Below are 26,547 nucleotides of genomic sequence, written 5' to 3' on the forward strand. Positions count from 1 at the left end.
TAGGGTATAAAGCTATAATTTTCAACATAAGTTATTAAAAGTGTTGTTGTAATTAAATATTCTTAATTACACTTTACTTAAGCTTACTTAGGATAATGCATATATAGTAGTTTTCATATTAGACACGCAGGAGTTTGCATCTATTCTTGCACATGGTGTAGGAGAAATTCCACTTTAGGTGGTGATCTAGTTGTTAACACATTCCACTTTACGTGCAAGATCCACCTCTAGTGCACTTATCACATTATAATCCTCACTTTGTTGCACATACTTTATTGTACATTGGAGGATGATCCACCATTGGTTGACATGTGGGTGATGGACTATCTTTGACTTATCTCCTAGCTACCATGCCTTGCCTTTGTATGCAAGCACATTTACATTGTAAATTAATTCATTCCAATCCATTATTATTGATCCAATTGATCGTATCATTTCATCTCTCTTTTGTGCTATTCATTAGGCTTCTAGATCTTGAAAAATTCATTCATTGCATCAAAGCAATTCTTACATGATATCAGCGCTTTTGGAGCACCCTTGCATAGTCTTGGAGAGGATTTTTATTGCAGTTCACTATTAGAGCTTTCCAAGTCAATCCAAGGTCACCATTGGATTTAGAAGGTGATTTTAAGTCAAAATCACCTTTTGTTTTGCTCAAGTCCGACGGCAGAGGCCAAATCTAGAGTCATTTGAAGGTGGAGGTTGATTGTCAATCTTAAAAGCAATCTACATTTTTTTAGCATTTTGGGCAAATTAGCCCTTGCCATTACATTTAAAAGGCCCAAAAGCCTTAGAATCAACTAATTATTTTCACAAAATGGAATTGGGCACCCAAATTGAGGAAAAAGCCCTTCCCATATGAACACTCCGTACAAGAAAGAAATGATTTTTTAAATAATTTTCTTTTTCTTTTGTTTCTTCATTTATAAATATCAGAAAAAAAAATTAAACAAAAATTCATATTAATAAGGGAGGTTTTTATTTTTATTGTTTAAAAAAATTTATATTCTTATTAACCTATAGTAACACAGGTATTCGATAGAACCTATGTTGAAGGGTACCCAATGACACCTCAGTTGCATGGTACTTGAAGTTACCTATGTCACGGGACTATACAGCCCAGTGTCTATAGGGAGGCAGGTGGTACCGCCTCCTGCCACAATCTTCGGATTTTGACAAGGGGTGTGATGGAACTCAAAATTTTGGCAAAAGTTTGAGTCCCAAATATGATGCCATCATGTGCGACTATGTAAATCCTCATTTTCAAACATATCCCTGCCATTCTAAATCCTAAAAAGCAATTTGATGCATGCACTCGATCATCAATTTTTAGATCTTACCCACTACTTATGTTCAAACAATATACTGATCAAGAGAATGTCAGAGATTCGTGATTAAATATTGCTATCAACATCAAAAGTATGAGCCAAATCAAAAGTGGCAGCATCAATGTCCAAAGGAGGACTAGAAGAGATGTAATTCCTGTATTATAGCTATGCATAATGAACGATGGATGATTCATGTTACTCAAGATTTTCAAAGGGTGGCCTATTCAAATACACCTACCAACATAGTATGGCAACAACATTTACAGATCAACATTGTTGTATTTAAATAAATCAAATTCTTGTTCAATTATTAACAATAGTGACCAAATGATGAGCACATTTCTTCTATTTGAGACAAATAGGCAACAAAAGATGGTGGCAGTGGATTTGATTTTATACCAAGTACCAATTTAAATATCACTGGACTCCTACTATCGTGGATTAAAGAACACATGCTATTGGTTAAATAGCAAGAAAAGTAAATACAATGAGTTCAACGAAGGAGAACCAGTACTGCTTTTTGACTATCACTGTGATTTTTGAGGATATCAATGGCATTAAAAGTAAGTAATCCCTATACCCTTAGATGGGACTCAACAGAGGATTCATGTCCACGATTTCTATTTCAATATTTGCACAACACTAACCATTATGGTTAATTAAAGATTGATTGCATAGTGTCTCCTCTAGAATGGAGAACGGAAGTTATGCACAAAATATATTTATTGAAGATAGCTTTGTAAACTTTTAGAAAAATATGCTTGTAGACAAGCATACCAAAATGAGCAAATATCATTGAGACCACCCCGTGATTAAGATTATTTTGTGGAAACTTTGTGCAAGCTTTCATCACCCAGTTTGGTCAACCATCTTGGGTATAGTGGTTGGTGCAAAAACGTAAGACAAAATTCAGAGTGGGACTTTCTAGTCTGGAAGAAATTTGGTGCTTCTCCATACTGACTTTGCTGGCACAAAATCTGCAGCGTGAAGTCTCCGCTCTAAGCATCTTCTTGGAAGGAATTGCATTAATTGTTCTTTAGTAGAATGCGATCGACCTCCTTCAGCACTTTTTGGGCCTGCCTGGTACAAAAGTTCAAGGAAGAAAAACGGAAGAACAGGAAAAGCTCGTGCACTAAAGACTCAAAAATGTTGACATCATCTTCGTGCATATGCAGGTAAATAACGAGCAAAAGGAAAACACATAACCTTTAACCCAATATAATGAAATACCTTATGTTTAGTGGATGTTATATTTAAAGAAAAGTTGTAAAAGAAAATATTTATGAAAAGAATAGTTAAGTAAGAGACATCTCTTTTTGCTAAGAGACACATCCTTACTAGAAATAAGGGCATATAAATAAAGAATCTATTATCTGGAAAGAGAAGGAGAGAAAAAAAAAATGAAATATTAAGACTGTTCATAAGGAGAAATAAGGATGAGGAGGCTTGGCTTGGTAAATATAAATTCAAATATTATATTTCAATAACAAAATAAAAGCCCTTTTGTTTTTGTTTATTTAAAAGGAAAAGAAGCTAAAATTATAATTTGGATTCGTCCCTTATGATTAGTAAGAAGATTATTAAATTATTTCCAGCATAGCTCATGTATTAGATATGTTCCGCATTCTTTGTTCGACAATCAGGGATATTGAGAAGTAAACAGGTGTTCCTTGTCTCTGTCTAATTGAACTTCTGCCAAGGAAGATAATACCCTTTTGGATTTATAGAGAATTGCATATAAAATTTGCCTTTTGCAGTGCATAGGAGAAATTGATGATATTTAATAAATATTGTCTCATAAGGTTGTACGTAATAATCCTTATTGTAGTTGATTCTGTTGCCCGAAAAAGAAAAGGCACCAGCCTTCTAAATCATTGAAGTTTAGTAGTTGGATTTATAATCGAAGTTAAAAATCTTCATATATCTTTCCTACAAACATCAGCTCAATCATTACATTGTATCAAAGCATTCATGCTATTCAATTTTGAACAAGTCTAAAGATTTTGCCAGCTTAGAACTTAAGAAGTTTAAATTCGCTATAGAAAAACCTTTGAACTAAGCAATCAAGGTTTAAGGTGAAGGTATACCAGCCTAGGTTAGCGAAGCCTAAAGTGTTAGGGAATCAAGGTTATTCCCATTCGTTGGCCAAAACTGATTGGATGATCCTATTGAAGAATTGGCAAAGCTCTTGGATTCCCAATCTGTGGTTTTAAGAACCAACTGATTGATGACTCTATTGGTGAGAATTGCTCACAGCAAGTGTTGTGAAGTTACCCAGAATTTTGGATTTCGCAGATCAGATTTGGAAAGCAGTTGGTATCATCTTGTTTGGAAGCATACTGTGTTGGAAGCAAGAACCCAGAAGATCAACACATTCCTCAAAAGAGTTGGTGACTCTATCCAATAAAGTTTCAGTTGGTAACTCTATTGAGGGAAAAGACTCAAAAGGAAATGATATATAGATTTTTCAAATGTATCGATCATTTCAAAGAAGGCCTTTTATTCCAGATGGCATCAAGCCATTGGATCTGAGGAGATTTGATTTTAGACCTAACAAGTTGTTCTTGAAGCTTTCACAACATGTACCAAAGTTTTACAAAGAATGGGATGAATCAATACTTCAACATTTGGATGTGTTTTATACATTCACACAAGACCATGACATTTGCGCAGAGGATCAGTTGATGAAGTTATTTGTCAGGACATTAAAAGACAATGCAAGGCAAGCATATGAATCACTACCTACACATAGTATCTCATCTTGGAAAGAATTTGAACAATGATTCCTATATGAATTTCATGAAGCAAGCGAGGAAGATAAAATGTGTTATGAATTGCATAAAGACCAAGGCTGCAGCATGGAAGAAGATCCTTTCTTAATGACTTTTTCAGTTTGGAGAGTTTAGAAGGGGAGTCTTTTGCACAGTTATTCTTGAGGATGGTAAATATGTATCAGAGGATGCCTGTAAACATTATGTCTTCACGAAAAGAATTCATAAGAAAGGTCAAAAAATTGAGAATCTCAATAGATGACCTTGATTTGAAGCTTCTTGTCCAGATATTAGAAGAAGATGATGAAGACAAGGAAACATATACTGAAGTAAATAATGTTTCAGATTTTAATGGAGAAGAAATTTTTGGACAGTCTGAAGAGGGATCCGACACTCATATGACAGCAAATATCAGTAAATATAGAAATGAAGAGAATTCTCTAAGCATAAAAGAAATTTCAAATTTGCTAGATATGGAGTATAAGAAACATGTTGAAAGAAATGGTCAAACTTTTTTCTCAATTCACCATGAAAAATAGGTTAATGGATCAGCACATATTCAGGGGATAGATGAAGGAGATGATAATTCCCAAGAATTATATAGTGGAGATGAAATAGAATTGCATACGATATATGAACAGAAACAAGTTTGAGGAGAAAATGCTTATGAAGATATCAGTCTTGTTGATCAAGAAGATGATGATTCTCAAAAGGATGAGTTTAGTATACAATTTGCTGATATCTTGTATGATAAAAAACCTGATGATCCAGATAAAAGCTCTCATGAAGGTATGCCTGGATTCTCTATGTGGTTGAACCCATTGTTTGAGGAAGAAGTTTCAGATGGAAGTTCTCATGGAGATATGCCCGAGTTCTCTATGGTTTTGAATCCATTTTTTGAAGAGAATCTTCTATGCAATCAAGTCCATCAGCATCATGATGAAGATAGCAGTCTAATTTTGAAGTTGATGAAACTCATGATATGCATTCAGAAGAGACATTTTTCAGTTCATCCTATGAGCGGGAAGTACATCAAATATCAACAGGACATAATGGGGAGAACGTGTTGAAGAATAGTGCTGAAAGTTTTCCAAATATCCTATTTAATCAGATTCTTGATAAAACTGAAGTAATATTTCCTAGATATGAGCTATTTTTTAAACTTTCTTGCAAGAAGAAAAGACATCAGGAGTATGGGAATGGAGCAAATTGTGTACGAGGAGATGTTCAAAACCTTGATCGAGATGTTTGTATGACTGATGAAATGCATAACAATAAAAATCTTCCACTCAGCAAGGACCACAGTGCACCCGATGATTTCTCAAAGGCAAGACAGAGGTCGTACAACAAAGGCCACATTAATCAAATGGAACCAATAAACATTCTCCATGAGGATGATGCACCTAATACAAGTTTGAAATATGGGCAGCAGACCAAAATGATAAAGGAAAAGCATACTATGATCAAAAGGAATGAATTATAACATGATCAGAACCAGGTTTTTGATAGAGGAAAGGGTCAGCGTGTAATATCTTTTCTATGGCTGTTATCACAAAAATTATGCAGCGGCTGCCCAAACAAATTGACTTAATGACTCCAAAGAAGCTTTGTGCTAATGGCAACTCAAGAACATTATTTATTGCATTGACATATGTAGTATCGATTACAATAGTTTATAGAAGATATTAACTGAAATGCAGGAACAATTAAAGGAACTCCTAACTCAAATAGGAAGACATCCTAATGTATAGACATAACTTGATAGAAATAAACTTGGGATTTGTGTACAGATCCAATTTCGTCAATAGCAGGGTGATGCGGTTGCGAATCAGTCCACATTGGCCGCTACCTACTAAAGTCCACTATCAATGCCACTCTCGGAATGACCTCTATCTTGGCTCCAAACGCTACACACTAGCTCTGCCCGAGCACACTACCCATACAAACACCATTCTGTAGCTGTCCCAGTGTTGGAATACGTGGAGCTCCTGGCCATTAGGTAAGAGCCATAGAACTGTGACCACCAATCTCCACGCGGTAACTCTATCGTACAACCGGAGTCTAGAAGGAGACCACCACTCTGCCAAATACTAATGCAATGCTTCAGGTAAGACGTGGAAGTTACCTCTGTCACGAGGGCCTTAGACTGACTGACCTCCAAGCTCCCGTCTTCAAACTACCATCCGATTTACTGATATCTGTACACCAATGAACTTGTATCCAAGAGCCTTTCTCTCGGCTAACTATGCTCTTTACTATCTACCATAATCTCAAGAAGGTTTCATGCTGATTCCAATGTACTACCTCTAATTCCAGCTTAAGTAAGGTGAGATACAGGGGCTACGTCCAGCCTCTCGATTCTCCTTAAGGGGTTTTGTCCTTAAGAAAACCATTCACATTTAAGCAACCAAGATTATCTTCAATATATTGATATATTTCATCGTGTCAATCCCAACGAGGTTCATTTCTTTTATAACCTCAATATGAGCGGAAGTACAAACAACTAGGCAATGTGGGATAAAAGCCAATTTCATCTTCTAGTCACTAAGTTACTTTAGTTATAAAATGACTTTAAGTCATAAAGTAACTTTATAAATCAACTTTATAAATAAAGTGACTTAACTAGAGAAAAACTCCACAACTTAAATATTCCCCAACGAAACCAATTAGATTCCTATGATTGGCTGGCATCCTCAAGATTAATGTCGTTAGCCTATCCGGATGGAAAGATAGACCAACAAGGTGCTAGTAAGGCCTAGCGCAGAGAAGGGGACATTACAGTCCTCCCTTCCTGAGATTGCTTGCCCTCAAGCAATCTGAGTGCCGGATGCTGTAGGATTGATTCACCCTCCCAAGTGGCATCTTCATATAGAAAATCTTTCCAGCGAACTAAATACTCCCTAATGGATCTCTTATGCAACTTCCTCTCCCTAATCTCAATCACCTTGGCTAGAACCAAAACCAATTTCCCTTCCACATCAAGTGGGGGCAATCCAACGGAAGGCACTACATGCTGACCAATTGCCTTCTTGAGGCAAGCCATGTGAAAAACATTATGAATTCTATTGTCATCTGGCCTCATAAGCTACCTCTCCAACCCTCCTGGTAATATGATAGGGACCATAAAACCTAGGCTGAAGCTTCTCGGATCCACTCTTCTTCAAGGAGCTCTACCTATAAGGTTGGAGACAAAGGTAAAACTCCGCTCTGTCCAGTGGCGATCAGCATACATCTTCTACTGATTCTAAGCCTATTGGATATTCTCCCAAAGAGATCTGAGAATGTCTTGCTGATCCTATATCCAATCTCCAACTAGCGGCACTCTATTGTCCTACAAGGCCAGATCTACGAACGATGGAGGTTTGCTGCCATAGACAGCTCGAAATGGTGTCATCCGGATGGACATGTGCTAGGAGTTGTAGCATTACTCCCCTAAATATAACCATTTAATCCAAGCTCTCTGTTGCCCCGCTACATAGTTCCAAAGATAACCCTCCACCCATTTATTTACTATCTCAGTCAGCCCATCCGTTTGTGGCTGGTAACTCGTGCTGGGTGTCAATTCCGTACCTGTCAATCTGAATAATTCCTACCAAAAACTGTTGAGAAATCTGCTATCCCTGTCACTCACAATGGTCCAGGATAGACCATGTAGAAGAAAAACCTCTCGAAAAAACAAGCCGGCTAGCTGAGAGGCCGACCAATCTACCGCTATAGCGTAGAAATGAGCAAACTTAGTCAATTTGTCCACAACCACAAAAATAGAATCTTTGTCCTGCACTCTCAACAATCCTATAATTAAGTCCATCGAGATACTTTTCCATTTTTGTATTGGAATAGGGAGAGGCTGTAATAATCCGGTTGGGAACTCGTGCTTTGACTTGTTCTACTAACAAGTTTGGCATTCTCTAACATGTTGAAGGATTTGAGGCCCTTCCATGAAAACCTTTCTCTAACCTACCTATAGGTTTTCAAGAAACCTAGGTGTCCAGCTGATGGTGCATCATGAAAAGTATCCATAATTTTTACCTTAAGCTTAGACTCTGGCACAGGTAGATCCTATCCTTATAAAAAATCAAATCATTGATTAGCTTGTACCTGTTGCCCTAGAGCTGCCCATCCATGATTTAACAAGCTTGAGTATTCTTAGAATACTCAGTCAGTAACTGGGACTTCCAATCTGCAAGATATCTCTGAAATGGCACAACACTCTACTACTAAAGGTGTCTTGGAAAGCACATAAGCAACTATATTGTTCTTACCCTTGACATACTCGATGTCAAAATCATAGGCCCAAATCTTGCTGACCCACTTTTGTTGTCTTTCATTGAGATCCTTTTGTTATAAGAAATATCGCAAGCTATTGTGGTTCGTCTTAACCGTGAATTTGCCACCCACCAAGTACTGTCTAAACTTTATTAAGGCGTCCATAATGGCTAGCATCTCCTTGTCATAGGTGGAATACCTCTCATTTTCCTTGAGCTTCCGACTCTCATATGCTATCGGGTGTCTGTCCTGCATCAAAACTGCACCAATTCCATTCCCCAAAGCATCATACCCTAAGAGAAAAGGGCGAGAGAAGTCGAGAAGTGTCGGAACAAGGCATGTGCTCATCACTATCTTGAGCCTATCAAAGACTACCTCTACATCATCCATCCATCTGAATGGCCCTTTCCGTATGAGATCGGTGAGGGGAGTTGTTGTCTGAGAGAAGGCTCTAGTGAACCTCTTGTAATAAGAGACAAGACATAGGAAAACTCTCAAATCTGATACATTCCTTGGAGGTGGCCAATCTAGGATTGCTTGTATCTTTTCCTGGTGTACCTTAACCCCATCTGCACCAATCATGTGTCCAAAGTAAAGAATCTCAGTCAATTTGAACTCACACTTCCATCCCTTTGCAAACAATGAATGCTCCTCCATAATGCTAAGTACCTTATCTAGGTGCTGCAAATGCTCCTCCCAAGTCCTACTAAAAACCAAAATATCATCAAAGAACACCAACACGCTCTTGCGCAACTGGTTTTTGAAAATATGGTTCATACAAAACTGAAATGTGGCTGCGCATTGGTGAGCCCAAATGGCATAACCAAAAACTCATAGTGTCATAGTGGTATCTGAAAGCTAACTTATGCACGTCCTCCCGAACACGTATTTGATGGTATCCAGATTGAAGATCTATCTTCGAGAAATAGACCGCCCCATGTAGTTCATCTAATAACTCATCAATGTGGGGAATACGGTACCTATACTTAATGGTCCTCTTGTTGAGAGCATGATAATCAATACACATGTGAAGAGTACCATCCGTCTTCTTCACCAAAACTACCAAAGAAGCACAAGGACTGGAGCTAGGTCTGATGTCTCATGTCTAAGAGTTCCTTAATCGTCCCTTCTATTTCGTCTTTATAGTGCCTGAGGTGATGATAAGAAGTGGTAATAATAGGTTTGGCACCCCCCTCTAACTCAATGATATGGTCAAACCCTCTATCTGGGGGAATACCCGAGGTATGCCTTCAAAAACCCTCTTGTGCTTATCAAGCACTGGCTGAATGTCACAGTGAAACTGTTGTCCTGAACCTAATGTAACCTTAGAGGAAATGAAACAGTGCATTGCCCACTCAATGTCATCATCTCTCATAATAGCCTCCATTCTATGAGCTGAAATCACTCTAGGTTCACCCTCTGGCATGGCCTTGAGAATCACTTGTCAGCCATCCTGTAAGAATTCTAGCTGCATCTCACCATGATCAACTAAGTACCTACCGACAGTTTGTAACCATTGCCTATCCAACATGGCGTCTAACCCATCCAAGTCAACAACATAAAAATCTGCCTCTAGAAGATAGTCATCAAAGTGAATCAAAAGCCTTGGCACTTTTCTCGTGCACCTTAATCTATCACCTCCTGCTACCCTAACTTCAAACTCGGGCATATCATCAACCTGTAACCTTCTCTTTGATACCCAGCATGTGCTTATGAAATTATGTGATGCACCTGTATCTAAAAGGCACACAATAGCTACCCTCTAACTACGTCCTTCAAATGAAAGGGGTGACCTGTGGGATCGGTAAAAAGGGAAGCTATGATAGGGGACCATCCTGGGGTGGATTCCTTCTTCCTTTCTTTAGGAGGTTTCTCCTCACTTTCTTCCTTATTGCTGCAATCAACATCACTGCCTCCCTGCTGCTCATCCTCCTCTTCCAAAAGAACCTCGATATAATGTATTTTACCCTTGCCAAGGCATCTTTGATCCAATGTCCATGGCTCCCTACAATTGAAGCATAGCTTCTTCCTCCTTAGTTCATTATGTGTCTCAAAGTCCAATTTGAGGGGGGGGGGAGTCTTATGTTGATTCTTGTTCTTTTGGATCGAAGTAGATCCCTTATAAGGTTTCTTAGGAGGCTATAGTATCGAAGGAGAGTCCAAATCGTGCGATCTTAATAGCATCATCCAAAGCGTCTGGTTTAGGGACCTTGACCAAACCTCTAAACTTGTCTTGTAAGCCCTTTGTGAATAGCATTACCTTACGTTGTTCCATCATATCCGAAACCATAACCGAGATCCGCTGAAACTCATCAATGAAGTCATCTAATGATCCACCCTATTGCAACTATGCCAAATCCTTGTAGTAGACCTCAATGTCCTTGTCAAAATGAGTGATCAGCTTAGAGCTGAAAGTCTCATAAGATGTGATGAGACCATGATCCTGGGTGACTAGTCCATCATGCCATCAATCATATGGTACTCCTTCTAAATGCATCGTTGCAAATCTAATAGCTTTTGTTTCCAACATGGGTTTGAGTGTTAGGAATGTGTCTAACTTGTGAATCCACACCCTAGCAAACGTCATACTGCTGCCATCAAAAGTGAGGAGAGATAACTTGTTCATGGCATGCTTCAAGTCTCTATTTTGTGCCGTAGGCCTCATGTCCTATTCTGTCCTCTCCGACTCCCTTTTTTATTCATGTATTGAATAAAGGTCAGATTCTGCTTAACCAGATCAAGGAACAAATCACATTCATCGTACATAGCCATAACATCATCTGGAAGTAAGCCTGCTGCTGCAGGTTGGGCTACGTCTTCCTTGGCATTATTCTCAGCAAAAATGGGCATCAATGGCCTATCAGTGTTCCGTATGGGGGCCCTAGCAGCCCGGGGTGATCCTACCACACTACCACCTCCAATGTGATGACTTAGTGCTCTCCTGTGTGTCAGAGCTAGCTGTTGCATAGCACCTGTAAGCTGCTGAAGTGCAGTAGCGATATTATTCTATCCATCTCTAATAGCATGCAAGGTTTCCCTCACTTCCTGTTCCTATTCATTCGCATCGTGAGCCATTTGAGTGAAATTTACCTGATCAACCTAAATGCTTGTCTCAAAGGTTAACTCCTCATCAACTGTGTAACTATCCTCAATATCAATCTAGTTTGAAGACCCTGCCTGTTCAAATTGGTTGTGGCTAAAATTATATGGCTTCCTATTCATGCCTATCTAACATTTTTCCTATTTTAACTAGCCTGCAATTCCAATAGTTTACCCACAAGTTGGCTAGTCTTGTGGCTTTGATACCTCTATAATATCCTTTCTATGGCTGTTATTAAAAAATTTATGGAGTGGCTGCCCAAACAAATTGACTTAATGACTCCAAGAAGCTTTGTGCTAATGGCGACTCAAGAACGTTATTTATTGCACTGACATATGTAGTATCAATTACAATAGTTGATAGAAGATATTAACTGAAATGTGGGAACAATTTAAGGAACTTCTAACTCAAATAGGAAGACATCCCAACGTACAAACATAACTTGATAGAAATAAACTTGGGATTTGTGTACAGACCTGATTTCCTCAATAGGAGGGTCCTGGTTGGGAATCAGTTGATATTGGCCGCTACCTACTAAAGTCCACTATCAATGCCACTCTTGGACTGACCTCTATCTTGGCTCCAAACGTTGCACACTAGCAAAGTCATGAGAGTTGACCTATTATTGGAGTCTCATAGGCTAGCAATGGTGGATAGAGACTCATACTAGATACTCAGTGACCAGAGTTTGTTCTATAGTCAATTTGAGAGCCAGTCGGAGCAGTTCCTTAATTTTAGGGATTTTCCTAAAATTTAGGAGGTTGTGGCAATGATTAGATTTGAGGCTCCTCGGGGCCAGTATACGGTTTCAGTTTCAAGGTGACAGGGTATATTCCCTAGTTTCTAGGAGCATCCCTAGTTTTTAGGAATGGGACTGCCAGTTGACCCACATTGCCTGACATCAGTCACAGGCAGGTGACAGGACCTGTTCAATTATTTGGTTGATTTGGCTTTCCAGTTGAATTTGGCTTTCCAATTGAATAAATTTTAATATTTCCTAAGTTTGCATTTAAATAAATTAAAATAAAGCTATGTAATACAATTTCTAAGTTATTAGAGGTTATTTTCATTACTTTAAAAGCAACATAGACATAAATTGCTACATAAATAATAATAAGTTGATTTAACAATTCACTATAGTGGAGCTGCATAGGAAGATAACCGGAAAAAAATGGGTTGCTGAAATAGACAAACATTTCATTTGTCTTCCCCATTTGATGTAGGTTTGTTTATAGAACCACTATTACCCAGGGACACATTTCTAGCATAATTTAACCAGTCTTGGAAATGGGGGCATCCCTGAAACTCGGAGACTTCTGGAAACTGTCCCTTGGCTGTCCCATTAATTTATTTTAATAATGTTTTGAGTTTTGATTAACTGTTTGACTTTCACTCGTGAACTCTCAATTTAAATTATTGAACACAACCGTTATATGTTGAGGTTCTATAATCTATATAAGCATGCTTTATCTTTGTTTTCATAAAAAAAGTCTTTGTTTCCCTATATATTTAAAAAAATTCCTATTTTTCATATAGTAGTCCCCATTGTCATCCCCTGCTCTAGAGGAAAAAAATTGTCTCCAGAACCCATTTCCCCATCCCAGTCACACAACCCCAGGGTGAGGTTTATACCAAATTAGAAAAATAAAAAATTGCATGATTAAAGTTTTTTAAAATTTAGAAAGATTTATTGAGCTTTAAAAAAATCGAATTGAACAGTATTAGACATGGTTGGAAAATCAAGGTTTCTTTGGGCACATGTGGGTACGGTATCCATCATGTATCCATATCCTGTGCATATCTGTATCCAATACGGATACAGAGATACATGTGCCCAGAGGCACAGAGTTGTATCCAGCTACTTTGGTTAATTATTAATATGATTTGATTCAAAGAGGGTGTAGCTGGAGATATCCATGAACATACCATCACCAAAGCATTTCCAACACCAATGATCACTGATATGAAATAAATATAGCTCCACATATTCGTTGGTAGAAGATATAATGCAGACCCAGAAAACATCCATAAAAGTGCTCCAACAGTGAAAAATGCTTTAACACGATAGCTAGTCCATTGTAATTCCTGATGCAAAAAAGCATAGAAAAAAATTAGTGTTTGAAGAGTCGAAACATTTTTTCTATAATGACTTGCATATGCATGCAGAAGACACAAGCTTTAAGACCTGCAAACCAATAGATGTCATAAAGCTGCAAACATAAATAATCGCAGGCACCTGGAAATAACATAACAACAACCAGAAAATCAGCAGTCTACAAAAACTGGAATTTAATCCAGAGATCATTATTCTACCAGAGATGCACAATACTTTATGTTGAAAATAAATACTTCTCATCAATTTACCACTGCCTTAGAAGACTGCACCATCTGAAGATCGTCTATAAGATAGAAAGCAAGAAGAGCCTGCATGAAACATCCAAAATTAAACATCATTATGTCTCATCGACAAAATAAACCCATGACTGAAACAAGATCTCACATCTGTAGATATTATCGCCTAACAGAACAAATGAGGAAAACCCATTTTTTACAACAAAGCATATTCTTTTGTAGTCTTTGAATCAGAGCATACTAAAAATTAATTTTTGTAGCTAACTGAGATCCCACATGTACAATTCTACATTAGACATCTCAATTCTTTTAATTTTCATATATTGTCCACAAATATGATCATTTTGGGGTTTTTCTTTTAAAATCTCATATATTGTCCACAAATGTAACCAATTTTGGGTTTTACAAAGTGCACTATAAGTTCTCTCTGGGAAACTTGGATAAAAGAAAAAAGAAAAAAGAAGTAGAAGCTAATAGATTTCCCATGACAACCATAAATATTAACTTCTAAATCCTTAGGAATTTAGCGTGCATTAAGTTCCTCTTCTGCTGGGAGTTTTATAAAAGAGACCTGATGACTTCATGATTGTGACCGTTTTGGTGCTACTGCTAATCAGGTAACATATGAAGTAAACAAGTTAACAATCTTGACTATTATTTGGGTGCCTTTTTTAAGAGTTTTCTGTGCATTGTTGATATGTTTGAGATGGAAATCCTACTAGCTGATTTTGAAATTGTATCCTCAAAATCTAAGCTATTTACCCTCACCAAGAACTGAGTGGAATACATATCTCTTACCTCATGGCCAACAAGTGCTTTGAATATGTATGTTATTGCAATTTGTATGTTATTTCAAGTAATGAGTTGTCACAAATCTGGTATCAAAATCCCAAATACCATGTCCAAAATTAATTAGTGGCCTAATCCAAGATCAAATTATACTGGCCCCCAAAGGTAGAAACTTTTTATGTGTTGTAAAGTTAACATACATAATTACTGATTTTCTTAACAGCTGTCTAAGTGAGAGAGAGAGAGAGAAAGAGAGAGAGAGAGAGAGTGAACAACATGCCAAAATATATAAACAAATTACAGAAGTAAGCTTTAGAAATAGACCCATTCTTGGGAAATGAGTCCCTAATACAGCTGAGCAATATACTGAAATATTGGAACTCTTTAAGATCATGTAATCAATTTCAATTGCATGTTTTATAAAATTCAATTACTCAACATTGACAAAAGCATGTGACAGAGTAAACAGAGCATAGAAATTGATGAGACAAAAACTTAGCAAACCATTTCTAAGATAAACCAACCAACAAAAGGACAGATAATTATATTCACAGGAAATTTTACATCCAGTTAAAAAAAGTCTATTTTACAAAGTTCATTCTACAAACTACAATATACAACCTCATTAAAAGTATGCTCACAATATTATACTCACGAATCTCATTCCATTTATACAAGCAAATAGATATAGCCATCTTCATGCAATACCTCCCATCTAACTTGTTGGTGCTTAGAGTTGTAGGTACCAAATACCTAAACTAAAATCAGCCTCCTTTGCCTTCAAGCTCAACTACAAGCAAGGTTGCTTCCCTATACCTACCCTAAATAGGATTAAACACAATAGATATAGAAAAATGTGCTATGCAATAGTGCACTATGTACGCCTGAAACCAAAAGGTATCACTAGGTTGAGGATTAACCTACTACTTCAAGCTCTATTAGTATGATAAGAATGGCGCTGCATAACAACAAGAAATGGGTCAGCACAACATGATTCTCCAAAGATGACTAAAATTACAGACCACTAAGGATGTTTTCCCTGATTAGAGTATTGAATCATAAAATGCATGCTGACTACCACTTAATCTAATGTACTGGTGAAAGATGTGTTAGTACAAAGTGCATCGTAGATTGCTGCTTCCAAGACCAACGTTTATCCATTAGGTTACAAAGTCCAAGAACATCATTAGGAACAAAAAATTGAAATTGCAACAGCATATAAGCTATGCATACAAAACACCATAAACAATGATATCAAGCAACAAAACATACTTGGCAAGCCATCCCAAGCAATAGAAATTCACAAGAAATAAAGAAAAGACCATTGCAAAGCCTATAACAACTTAGAATGATGTTGCATTCAAATAATCTTCAATTACATTTATACCGATGAATTAGGAGGAATTATGAAGTCTGGTGGAGACATTCAACTACAAGAACCATTTATAAAATTAAAATCCTCGACATTTACAAATATTAACTACTTTGATGGAGCAAATGAGTTGAATCCCTAAGAGCTCATTTGGCTTGTAGTCATGCAGAAGGACAAGATGGCTGACCACCTTGAAAAAACAAACAAACATATATGGTGCTCAATTGGTTCCTAGATAAATAATGGATGTTGCTTGTAAGGAAAGCTTAGAGCATGTGAAATTCATGAGATGAACTATTTAGGTCCAGTGCAAGGAACATGAGTCAGAACCCAACCACTACATTAATGAAAGTATGGTTGACTCCATCCTTCATCACCAAAAGTAAATCTGAATCCAACATTGTTGAGGAGAAAAGTTGTTATCGGGGAGGAAATATCCAATTTGGTAGATGTAGGCCCTTATTCGATTAATCGTATTTTAGATCATGGAAGGAAGTAGGTGGGAGTGAACAATGCAAAACATAAGTTTTGGAGTTTCAAGGACCAGGGTTTAAGGAGACCTAATGACCGACATCATTTTCAAGAAGTTGGGGATTAAGAGTTGACAATGACAAGAAATTCATCCCTTAACACACACACAAAGAATACATCTAAACATGCAATCCCATTAAGGCAATACCATAATACAATGTAAAGAGTCAACTATCGGGTTTGAAAGTACACCATAATATGTCTCACATTAGAAATATTCTCAAATCACAAATCCAAAAAGTTATCATATGAAAAATTCAAAAATCAAGGGCAAGGGATACTAAGGAAATGGTACCCAAATAAAGAGATGGTTGAAACTCTAACTCTGAAAGGTAACTTGGTGGAAAAAATCAAGGAGTTGGGGTCCTAATTAAAAACATGCTAGTAAGAAAATGTCCAATACCGTGTCAAATGCAAAGGAAAAGAGCAAGGTTTAAAGAAAAGTAACGAGAATCGGAATCAGCATGGCCGAATCAAATTGTGAATCGGCCATGAATCGGAAACGAATCGGCAAATTTAAAAAACCCTTGAAATTTAGTAACTTATTTCATAAACCCTTTATCGCTGATTCAATTCACCGATTCACGAAAAATCATTTGGCTTGAATCGAATTGTGTGAATCGTTGTGATTCTTGTTACAATGGTTTAAAGGGGTGCTAGAAATGCAAACTCCAATGTTTTGATAGGGAAAAGGAGCAAAGGCTAGCAATCAATGTCCAAGATCCTAATGGGGGCAAAGGAAAAAGGACTTCAAAGGAAAGGCAAACGAAGAAGGAAAACTTCAAATTTCCCATAAAGAAAGGAAGTCAAATGAAGGGAATAGATCAAAGGCATGCCAAAATAAATTCATTTAAGGCTTTGAAGAAATGGCATAACAAGAAAGAAAAAACGAAGGCACTTCACATTGTGCTAAGAAATTTGAACAAAACAAAAGTCTCCAAAATTAGAATATTTGAGACCTTTGCAACGTCCAATAAATGATATGTACAAATAAAAGATGAGAGAGATCAACACATATGCAAACTTTGACCAATGTATATTTTAAGGAAATAAATCGGATCAGTTATCTATGATGGAGGTAATTAAATCAATTATCTATGATGGAGATAAGAACACCAGCTATATATGATAGGACTAGTATAGCCTAATTGCATAAAAGGGATAGAATTTGAGGACAGAGAAACTCGCTTGAATTGAGTACATATAACTATCTAATTGCTATGTAGAATATCAACAATCACACAACTATCTCATGGCCATACATTATAGTACACTCCACATTACATGAAACATGAGTTCTCTTTATGGATGGTTACTACATAAAATAATTTTTTACTTCTCACTTTTTGTAAAAGATTATTGACCAACTTTATCTTAACCATATAAATGTCTTCCTACACTATAATCAAAATATTAGAGACAAACACCTAATTCATTATTGTTGTTAGTGGTGCCTTTGAGTGTCAACTAAAACACCACCAAGATCTCAACCATCACAGCATGCACAACAATGCTAAAAGTGCACTACTTTATCATACATTCCAATTACAGGCAATTATGCATTTGTGAATTCTCTTCAAAATGACTTGCAACTAGGAACATACCCTTTTGCCACCAACCTTGCCTTGTACCTCTTCAATGCACCATTTGCTCAAGATTTCTTCTTAAATACCACTACTTCAATGACAAAGAGTGATGCATTTTCAAATTCTCTTCATATGATTTGCAACTAGGAACATACCCTTTGCAACCATGCCTGCCTTGTACTTCTCCAATGTAACATCTACTCTAGATTTCTTCTTAAACACCCACTTGTACCATTGAGTTTCCTTTCAATAATGTCTCATGTCTTATTCTACTAACAATGCCACCACACCTCTTTTTTGGCATTTCTCCAAGACTTATTCTTCCTACAAGACACATTATATAGACTTTGGTTTATTCACAATCCATACTAGAGCCAAAACAGACCAAAAATTAGGTGGACTGCCTTTCTAGTTACTTTTATTGTTTTACAGACCTCCTTCTTGCTACATTTGCAAGTTGTTCAACTTACACTATATCTGTTCGTATCTTTGTTGGATGTTGGAAAAGATTCTTGATGGAATTGTTGCTGGTTATGTTTGGCATTAATATTTTTTCATTGATGTCAACATATGTGTTAGACAGTTTTCTGAGTTGTCATCAGCACTTGATAATTTGGTAAAGACACATTTCTACGGGTGTGACCTTGAAACGATAGAATCATATTCTTAGATTTGTTGAGATGATATGTATGTCATCGTAGGTACTCATGATTTCATTTGTAGAAGTTATAGTGAATTTATCAGAGACTGCTTTCAGACAGTTTTACAATAGATAGTTTTGGACAGTGGTACAGTAGTTTCTTAGGAAATTTTTGGTGGAATCCAATCTTAGTATGCAAGCTTAGAGATGCTATCCAGACATGGTTATGCACTCTCTACTAGATTTGTTCGTGGATTGAAGACAGAAAAGACAGATGTTTCTGTTAACAAATGACAGAGTAGTGTTTCTTGTCTGACTCAGGAAATGTGTTATATTGGATCAACGTGTGGAGATTATTAATCTGGACCTATTCATCATTATTACATTGGATGATGAGATTTATTTTGAATAAACTCATATTGGGCCAACGTAAAAGAGAGTTATGGTGAATTGTATGAGGGATGATTATGTATGTGATGGTTATGATGCAAAGTTGAGATTGAAAATGTGGATCTGAAAAAAGGTTGTGATACAAAGGAAAGTCAGTAACCGAAATTCAGAGACCTTTGAGAAGAGGTATGAGTGAGATCTTATAGAGTTCATGCGTTTCATTGGAGCTGTGTTGGCATAGTTGATGCTATCAATAGTTCATTCTTACAGTGGATTATTGTCCACCCCTTGAGTTGTTGCTCTATCAGAATTGTTTCTCTTGTTGTAAATTGGAATGTAGGTCAATCAGGGTTGCCCTTTTTGTATTTGAGCAGTGAGCTCCATGCAAGTGCCTCAATGCATATGAATTCCCCTTCAACCTTTACCATGGTTTTACATGTGCTAGTACAACATCTAGTGGGTTTGATTCCCACTTTGGCTTTTCTCCTAACAGGGTTTCCACAACATAAAATCTGGTGTTATGTGTTATGGTTTTATTTTTCGTTCATTGCACTTAATTGCTCAAATCTGTGGTATGGTGAATGGTTTAAGGTTTTAATTCAAGGATGGAATGTGCACTATCTCAAATGAGTCTGGAATAGAGAGTGTGCATCTGGAACAAAGACCAGAGGCAATGTTTTTCATTTGACCTCTGCAAAGAAGACATGTTTCGTTGCTAAGATTGATGATAGTTGGTTATGGCATAAGAGATTTTGTCATGTGAATTTACATTGTGATGAGTAGTTCTACTAATGATGTTAGAGATATGCCTAAGTTGATGAAGCCTATTGATGCAATAAGTAAGAAATGTAAGATGGGAAAGCAAGCAAGATCTACTTCTAAGAACAAGATGTATACTGCAAATGGAATTTCAGATTTGGTTCATACATATCCATGTAGTGCTACTAAGACAAGGGCTTGTTATGGTGAGAGATATTTCATTCTTTTCATTTATGACTATTTTAGGATGATGTGGGTTGCATTTTCGAAGGAAAAATCAAAAGCTTTTGAAAAATTCAAGATCTTTAAATCTAAAGTTGAGATTGAGACAAGTTTCAAGCTGAAATGTCTAAGATCTGACAGATGTTTACCGCATAGATCAATGGATTAATGCACACAGACAAGGAACAAGAACAACAACAGCAGTACTCCTTTTATTATTCGCATATGCCAAAAACATTACATTATGTTTCTCCTCATTACAATGATCCTGAAGGGTGTATATGTACTTTCCGAAGAACCTCCCGAAGGGGTCCGTCGGCTACATGACAATTACTGAAGGGCCCGTCGGCTACATAATAAGAACCTTCCCGAAGGAGCCTGTCGGCTGAATTACAATTTTACCGACGACATCATCCCCCCCTCCCCCCCCCCCCCAAATGAAAAGTCGTCTCCGGATGACAATACAACAAAACTCAAAATAACCAATAACCCAAGTACATCAATACATAAATAATAAACAGCAAGATGGGTCCCTGGCGTAGTGTTCCGTGCTCTCAACTCGTTCAGCTCCGCCCGCAGCTTGTAGACTTATTCTTTCCTAACCTTCAGTTCTAGTTCTGCCTCCATCTGAAGCTCTAGAGCTGACTGCATCATGTCTGCAATTTCCCCTAATTCTTTTTCCTTTGCTACTGCCAGTTGCTCCTTTTCGGCAACCAACTGCTCTTTTTCTGCTGCTAACTTCTCTTTTTCTGCTGCTAACTTCTGAAGAAGTCAATGCATATTGTGAAGATAATGGGATAAGGAAACACAAGTCAACTCCTAAAACTCCTCAATAGAATTGTATAGCAGAGAAAAGGAACAAAACAATCCTTGACATTGCAAGGACTATGATGTTGGAAGGAAAGTTGCGTCACAAATATTGGAAAGAAGAAATTAATACAACTGTCTATAATTTGAATAGAGTTAGGATTAAGCAAGGAACCGATAAGACATCTTATGAGCTATGGTATGGACATGTGCCTACAGTTAAATATTTCAGAATTTTTAGAAGCAAATGCTACATTAAGAGAGATGATGTCCAGGAAAGTTTGGTCATAGATTTTCCTGCATAGTCTACAAAGAGCGGAGTCTACCACTGCTACAATTTTTTACTAAAGAATCTAGTTGAATGTGTCAATGTGAAGGTAGATGAAAGATTTCAGATTCAGGAAAGAACATGCAATTATGGATCAGATGATGATAATGAAGACAATCAGATTAGAATCACAAAAAAACATAATCAAATTGAATCAATTGAAAAGATTGTTAATGAAATTGAAGTTGATATACAAGAGTTTACTACTCCAAGGCTCCAAGGTATGTAAAGTTAAATAATATTAAAAACCAAATTATTGATGATAAGATCATGAAGTTATGGCTTGAGGAAGGATTGCTCTAGATGAAGTTTGTTTGATTTTTCAAGTTGAACCTAAAAATATTGATAAAGCATGTAATGATGATAGTTGGATCAATGATATGAGAGAAGAATTGGATCTGAAAAGTTTTGAAAATTCAAAACGGCAATCCACAACCGGCACTAGTGGAGGAGATTCCTCTTCAAAAGAATCAAAAAAAGAACGTGGAAGAGGAGTTGCATGGACAACTAATCAGCTTGCAGAAAATCAGTTCTTTTAGAGTTAGAAGTGTGATGTGTGGGCATAGAATAATCACATACTGACACAAATGCAACACACAATTTTACAGATGAAGGTATTGTAGCAAGAAGGGGATTAAGGACCAAAGAATGAAAGAGCTTTAGAGTAATGATTATTGATGGATTTACACTCGCATGTACTCAAAAGATTCCAAACTTATATATTATGTTGGGTGAGTATGAATTAAAAGACAACTTCTATGGGGTTAGTATTGGAGATACTGATGCAGTGTTTGGTATCTAGCGGCTCCTTTCACTTGGTGAATTTAGGATGAATCTGCAGATAATGGAGATAAAATTTGAAGGGAAGAAAGTTATCCTTGGAGGTATGACAAATGGTAGTCTAAAAATAGTCTTTCAAAAGAATGGAAAGATTGATGAGGCATGATCGAGTGGAGTGAGCAGCAGAGTGTGTTATCACACCCACTGATTTGGGACAGCAAAAGAGGATTTTTCAACTTGAGATTAAGATTTTGTTGAATAAATATAACATGGTATTCCACCAGATAGAGATATTGAACACATAATAGAACTGGGTGTTAAACCAGTTATAACTAATCTTGACAGGCATTCAAAAAGGCATAAAGATGAGATAGAATAGGCTATCAAAGAGCTGTTGGAAATGGGACACATTAGACCATGCAAGGTTCCTTTTGCCTCTTTAGCTATTGGTGGAAAAAAAGGATGGAACCATGCACATGTGCATTGACTATAGAGTTTTCAAAAGGAGGATGATTTAGAATAGATATCCTATACCTTGCATTGATGAGTTAATAGGTAAGTTGCATGGAGCTTGCTTCTTTTCTAAGATAGACTTAAGATTGGGATACACAAAATCAAGGTTCGAGAGAAGGATGTTGAGAAGACAGCTTTTAGATGTCATTTTAGGCACTACAAGTTCCTAGCCATGCCCTTTGGGCCAACTAATGCACCAACTACTTTCCAACCTTGCATGAGCCGAATTTTCAACAAGCAGCTCCATAAGTTTGTTTTAATATTTTTTACATGACATTTTGATATAGTACTTGGGAAGAGCACTTGAAACATTTAAAAAAAGTGCTTAGCATTCTTGAGAATGAATCTTTATATGCAAAGGAGTCTAAAGTGAATTTGGTTTAATAGAACTGTTGTACCTTAGTCATATAAACAGCTCTAAAGAAGTTAGTGTTAATCCTGAAAAAATCAAGGCAATCATGGATTGGCCAACCCCATTTAATTTAACACAGTTGAAAGGTTTCTTTAAGTTACGTAGATTTTATAGAAGATTTGTTAAAGGTTTATCACAGGTTGCTGCCCCATTGACTCACTTAACTAAAAAGGGAGCTTTTGCATGGTCTGATAAGGCACAAAAATGTTTTGATTAGTTCAAAAACTTGGTAAGTTCATGCCCTGTTTTGGCTATACCTCATTTTACTAAATCTTTTGAGATGGACTGTGATGCCTCAGATGAAGGAATTAGTGTCGTCTTAACACAAAATAAACATCCTATTGCTTTTGAAAGTAGGAAATTAAAAGGAGCTGAAAAGAGTTATTCAATTTATGACAAATAAAAGCTAGCAATAATGCATACTCTTGTGAAGTTCAGACCATGTCTTGTTCTTAGTAAGTTTACTGTCAAAATTGATCTCAATAGTCTCAAATACTTTTTGAACCAGCAAGATTTGAGAGAGAGACAAGAAAAGTGAGTGAGTAAATTGCAGGCCTACGATTTTGATATTGATGATGTCAAATGGAAAAGAAATATAGTGGCTGATGCTTTGTCAAGGAGGCCACATTTATGTTCAATTGTGGAGATAACAGCTGATCGGAAGAAAAATATTATAACTGAATATGTAAAAGATATTTGGGCCTCAAACCTCCTTGAAGGTAATACAGATGATGACAGGTATACGGTGCAAAATGAACTCATACTTTACAAGGATAGAGCTTTTTAACTGCCTAATTCCAAGTTCAAACTGGAAGTTCTGAAATCATTTCATTATGCTCCCATAATTGGTCACCCTGGTTTTTTTAGAACACATAAGCAGATTAGAGAGAGGTTCAGTTAGAAAGGATTAAAAAATGACGTTCAAAAAATTTGTACAGGAATGTCCAGCATACCAACAAAATAAACATGAGAATACATACCCTATTGGTTTGTTATAGCCCTTGCCTATACCCAATAAAAAATGGGAGAGTATTTCTATGGATTTCATAACGGGTCTACTTGTTGTCCAAGGAAAGAACTGCATCTATGTTGTGGTTGATAGATTAACTAAATTTGCACATTTCTTTGCCATTTCAACTTACATACACACCAGCAAAATTAGCAAATGTATTTTTCAGACAAATTTTCAGACTTCATGGGCTGCTCTGGAATATAGTAAATGGCAGGGATAGGAAATTTATGAGTTTTTTGGCAAGAGTTGCTCAAGCTATGTGGAAGTGAGCTCACTCCCAGCACTAGCTACCATCCACAAATTGATGGTCAAACTAAAATTGTTAACATATGGTTGGAGGGTTATTTGAGGACTTTGTTCCAGGACAGCAGAAAGCATGGGTAAAGTAGTTGCACTTAAGTGAGTATAACTAAAACTCAACATACCATATGACCATTAAAATGTCCCCATACATGGCTCTCTATGGAGACGAACCATCGAGTTTTTTGGATTTGGTCTTGATGGATAGTAGAGTACCCAAAAGTTACAAATTTATTGCAGCAGAGCAAAGACATTGTGAAATCGTTGAAGGAGAATATTCAACAAGCCCAAAACCAGCAAAAGTAATATGCAGCCCAGCACAAGGTGGAAAGGCAATTCGAAGTTAATGATTTGGTATATTTAAGGTTGCAGCCTTATAGATAGTCTTCCCTTAAGAGGAGTGCAGCTAAGAAGCTGAAGCCAAGATACTATGGGCTTTATCGAGTTATTCAGTATGTTAAAGAAGTAGCCTATATGCTGGAGCTGCCTTCAAGCAGCAACGTGCACAATGTCTTCCATGTTTCACGGCTCAAGAAAGCCTTGGGACATAATGTAATTCCATCAGCCATAATGTCACCATTGGATGACGAAGGGAAGCTGATTCAAGAAGTGGGTGATTAAGGAATACTTAGTGAAATGGAAAGACCTACTAGTTGAAGACGCAACGTGGGAGAGTGAGCAAATTTGTTTGCATCCAAAATAAATTTCTTGAGGACAAGCAATACAAGGAAGGGAGGACTGTAATGTCCCCCCTTGATTTCTAAACTCAAAACAATTTTATCGAATGCTCTCTCTTTTGGGCATTTAATAAAAATTAAAATACATAACAATACATATATTTAGATTGTTACTTTGAGAAGGTTTGTGTGGTGATACAAATATTGAAGTCTTGTTTTCCAAAACTTATTAGATGGCAAGAGAGGATGAGTCATGGATGTCGACGGTTTTGTTATCCAATGAGGAGTTGACAGGACTTGGTAGTGCTCATTGTTGCAAATCGGTGGCATCTTCATCAGAAGGACATTGAGCTTCGACAATCATAACACAAGGTGTTTGGACGAGTTGGGAGACAGATGTATGGTTTCTTCCGTAATTATTACTAAGTTATCAAGTGGGGGCATGAGTATTTTATTTTGATTTCCAGCATGGATTACCTGAGCATGGAGATGGCAAGACAACGTCAGAAGCATTGAACAGTAGTGAACTTAACAACAATTTATTTTTCCATAAGGCACGAACAAGCAGTAGAGCAATCGGTAATAGGTGATCACGACAAGTTTGGTTTGATAGTGGAAGCTTAACATATACAACCTCTTCCCTGTTAAATAGTTGGATTGGTCAAGTAAAATTGTTGTGCTCAAGAGAAACTCTATTTGAATCTAGTGAAGTAGCATAGCATTTACTTTTCTAATCTAAGGAAGTTTGACTATTTTAATTTTCTTCTCCTTATTGAGAGGCAAAATTTTGGATCAAGAACAGAGTAGCTTATTTCAACATAGGTCCCCATATGAATGCTTCTTATGTTGGTGTCCCTTCATGGAAACAACCTAGAATGTGCTAAAGATGGTGATGAAGACTTTAATCATGCTTAAATTAAATAATTATTCAATATGGATGGTATTAGTTCTTATTGATTGTAGCTTGTTTATGGAGGTCCATTGAGATAAACATCCTCCAAGTGTAACTGATTATAAGATCAAGCTAGGAATATTAAGAGCATTATGGCCAAATATAAGAAGGCATTATATCAAGGCTATTTGGGTGTATGGTATGCATATAGTGTCTTTTGTGGCTTGTTTCTTGTGTTCTTATCTGTGAAGGTGGGAGTCTTGACAAGGGTTGTTCGTGTTGGCTAGCAAATGAAGCGCAGCAATGGGGAAAAATAAATGGCACTCCAACTTTGTCACAAATAGGCAATGGATGCATACTGGGGTAAAAATAAATGGCACTCCAACTTTGTTACAAATAGGCAATTGATGTATATTTTCTCATGTAGCTTCCTAGTGACCATCTAGAAATGTAAGACCACACTCATTGACAAATAGCCTTGTTAAATTGACAAGGTTTCCCTATTAATAGGTTTCTCCACTATACATCTTCACAATATACTTAACTATATATTTCTCACATTTGATGCACTTCTGAAATGATTTAATCTTTATAAAAGTTACCAATTGACTATTGATCCAGTAGTGGAATTGTTGGAGTTTTTCAGCCATATTATAGTTAATGATGGTGAAGAGCATTCGATGGTGTTGAGTCTAATACATTTTTGTGGTGTAACACCAA

General features: G+C 36.9%; 1 protein-coding gene across 6 annotated transcripts in view; it reads right to left on the minus strand.

Moving 5' to 3' along the window:
- LOC149577011 (uncharacterized) overlaps nucleotides 1–26,547 on the minus strand; it is a 65,946-nt gene that overhangs the window by 9,975 nt on the left and 29,424 nt on the right. For all 6 annotated transcript variants that reach the window (XM_089821562.1, XM_089821586.1, XM_089821571.1 and 3 more), the window contains exons 9-11: nucleotides 13,830–13,889; nucleotides 13,651–13,701; nucleotides 13,392–13,550 (exon numbers count right to left, since the gene is read on the minus strand). In XM_089821562.1, coding sequence (XP_089677688.1) covers nucleotides 13,392–13,550; nucleotides 13,651–13,701; nucleotides 13,830–13,889 — 270 coding nt within the window. The remainder of the gene's footprint in view (nucleotides 1–13,391; nucleotides 13,551–13,650; nucleotides 13,702–13,829; nucleotides 13,890–26,547) is intronic.

This window comes from Cupressus sempervirens, chromosome 1 (assembly GCF_028749045.1).
Source record: "Cupressus sempervirens isolate cs-2001-9-10 chromosome 1, ASM2874904v1, whole genome shotgun sequence".
Lineage (NCBI taxonomy): Eukaryota > Viridiplantae > Streptophyta > Pinopsida > Cupressales > Cupressaceae > Cupressus > Cupressus sempervirens.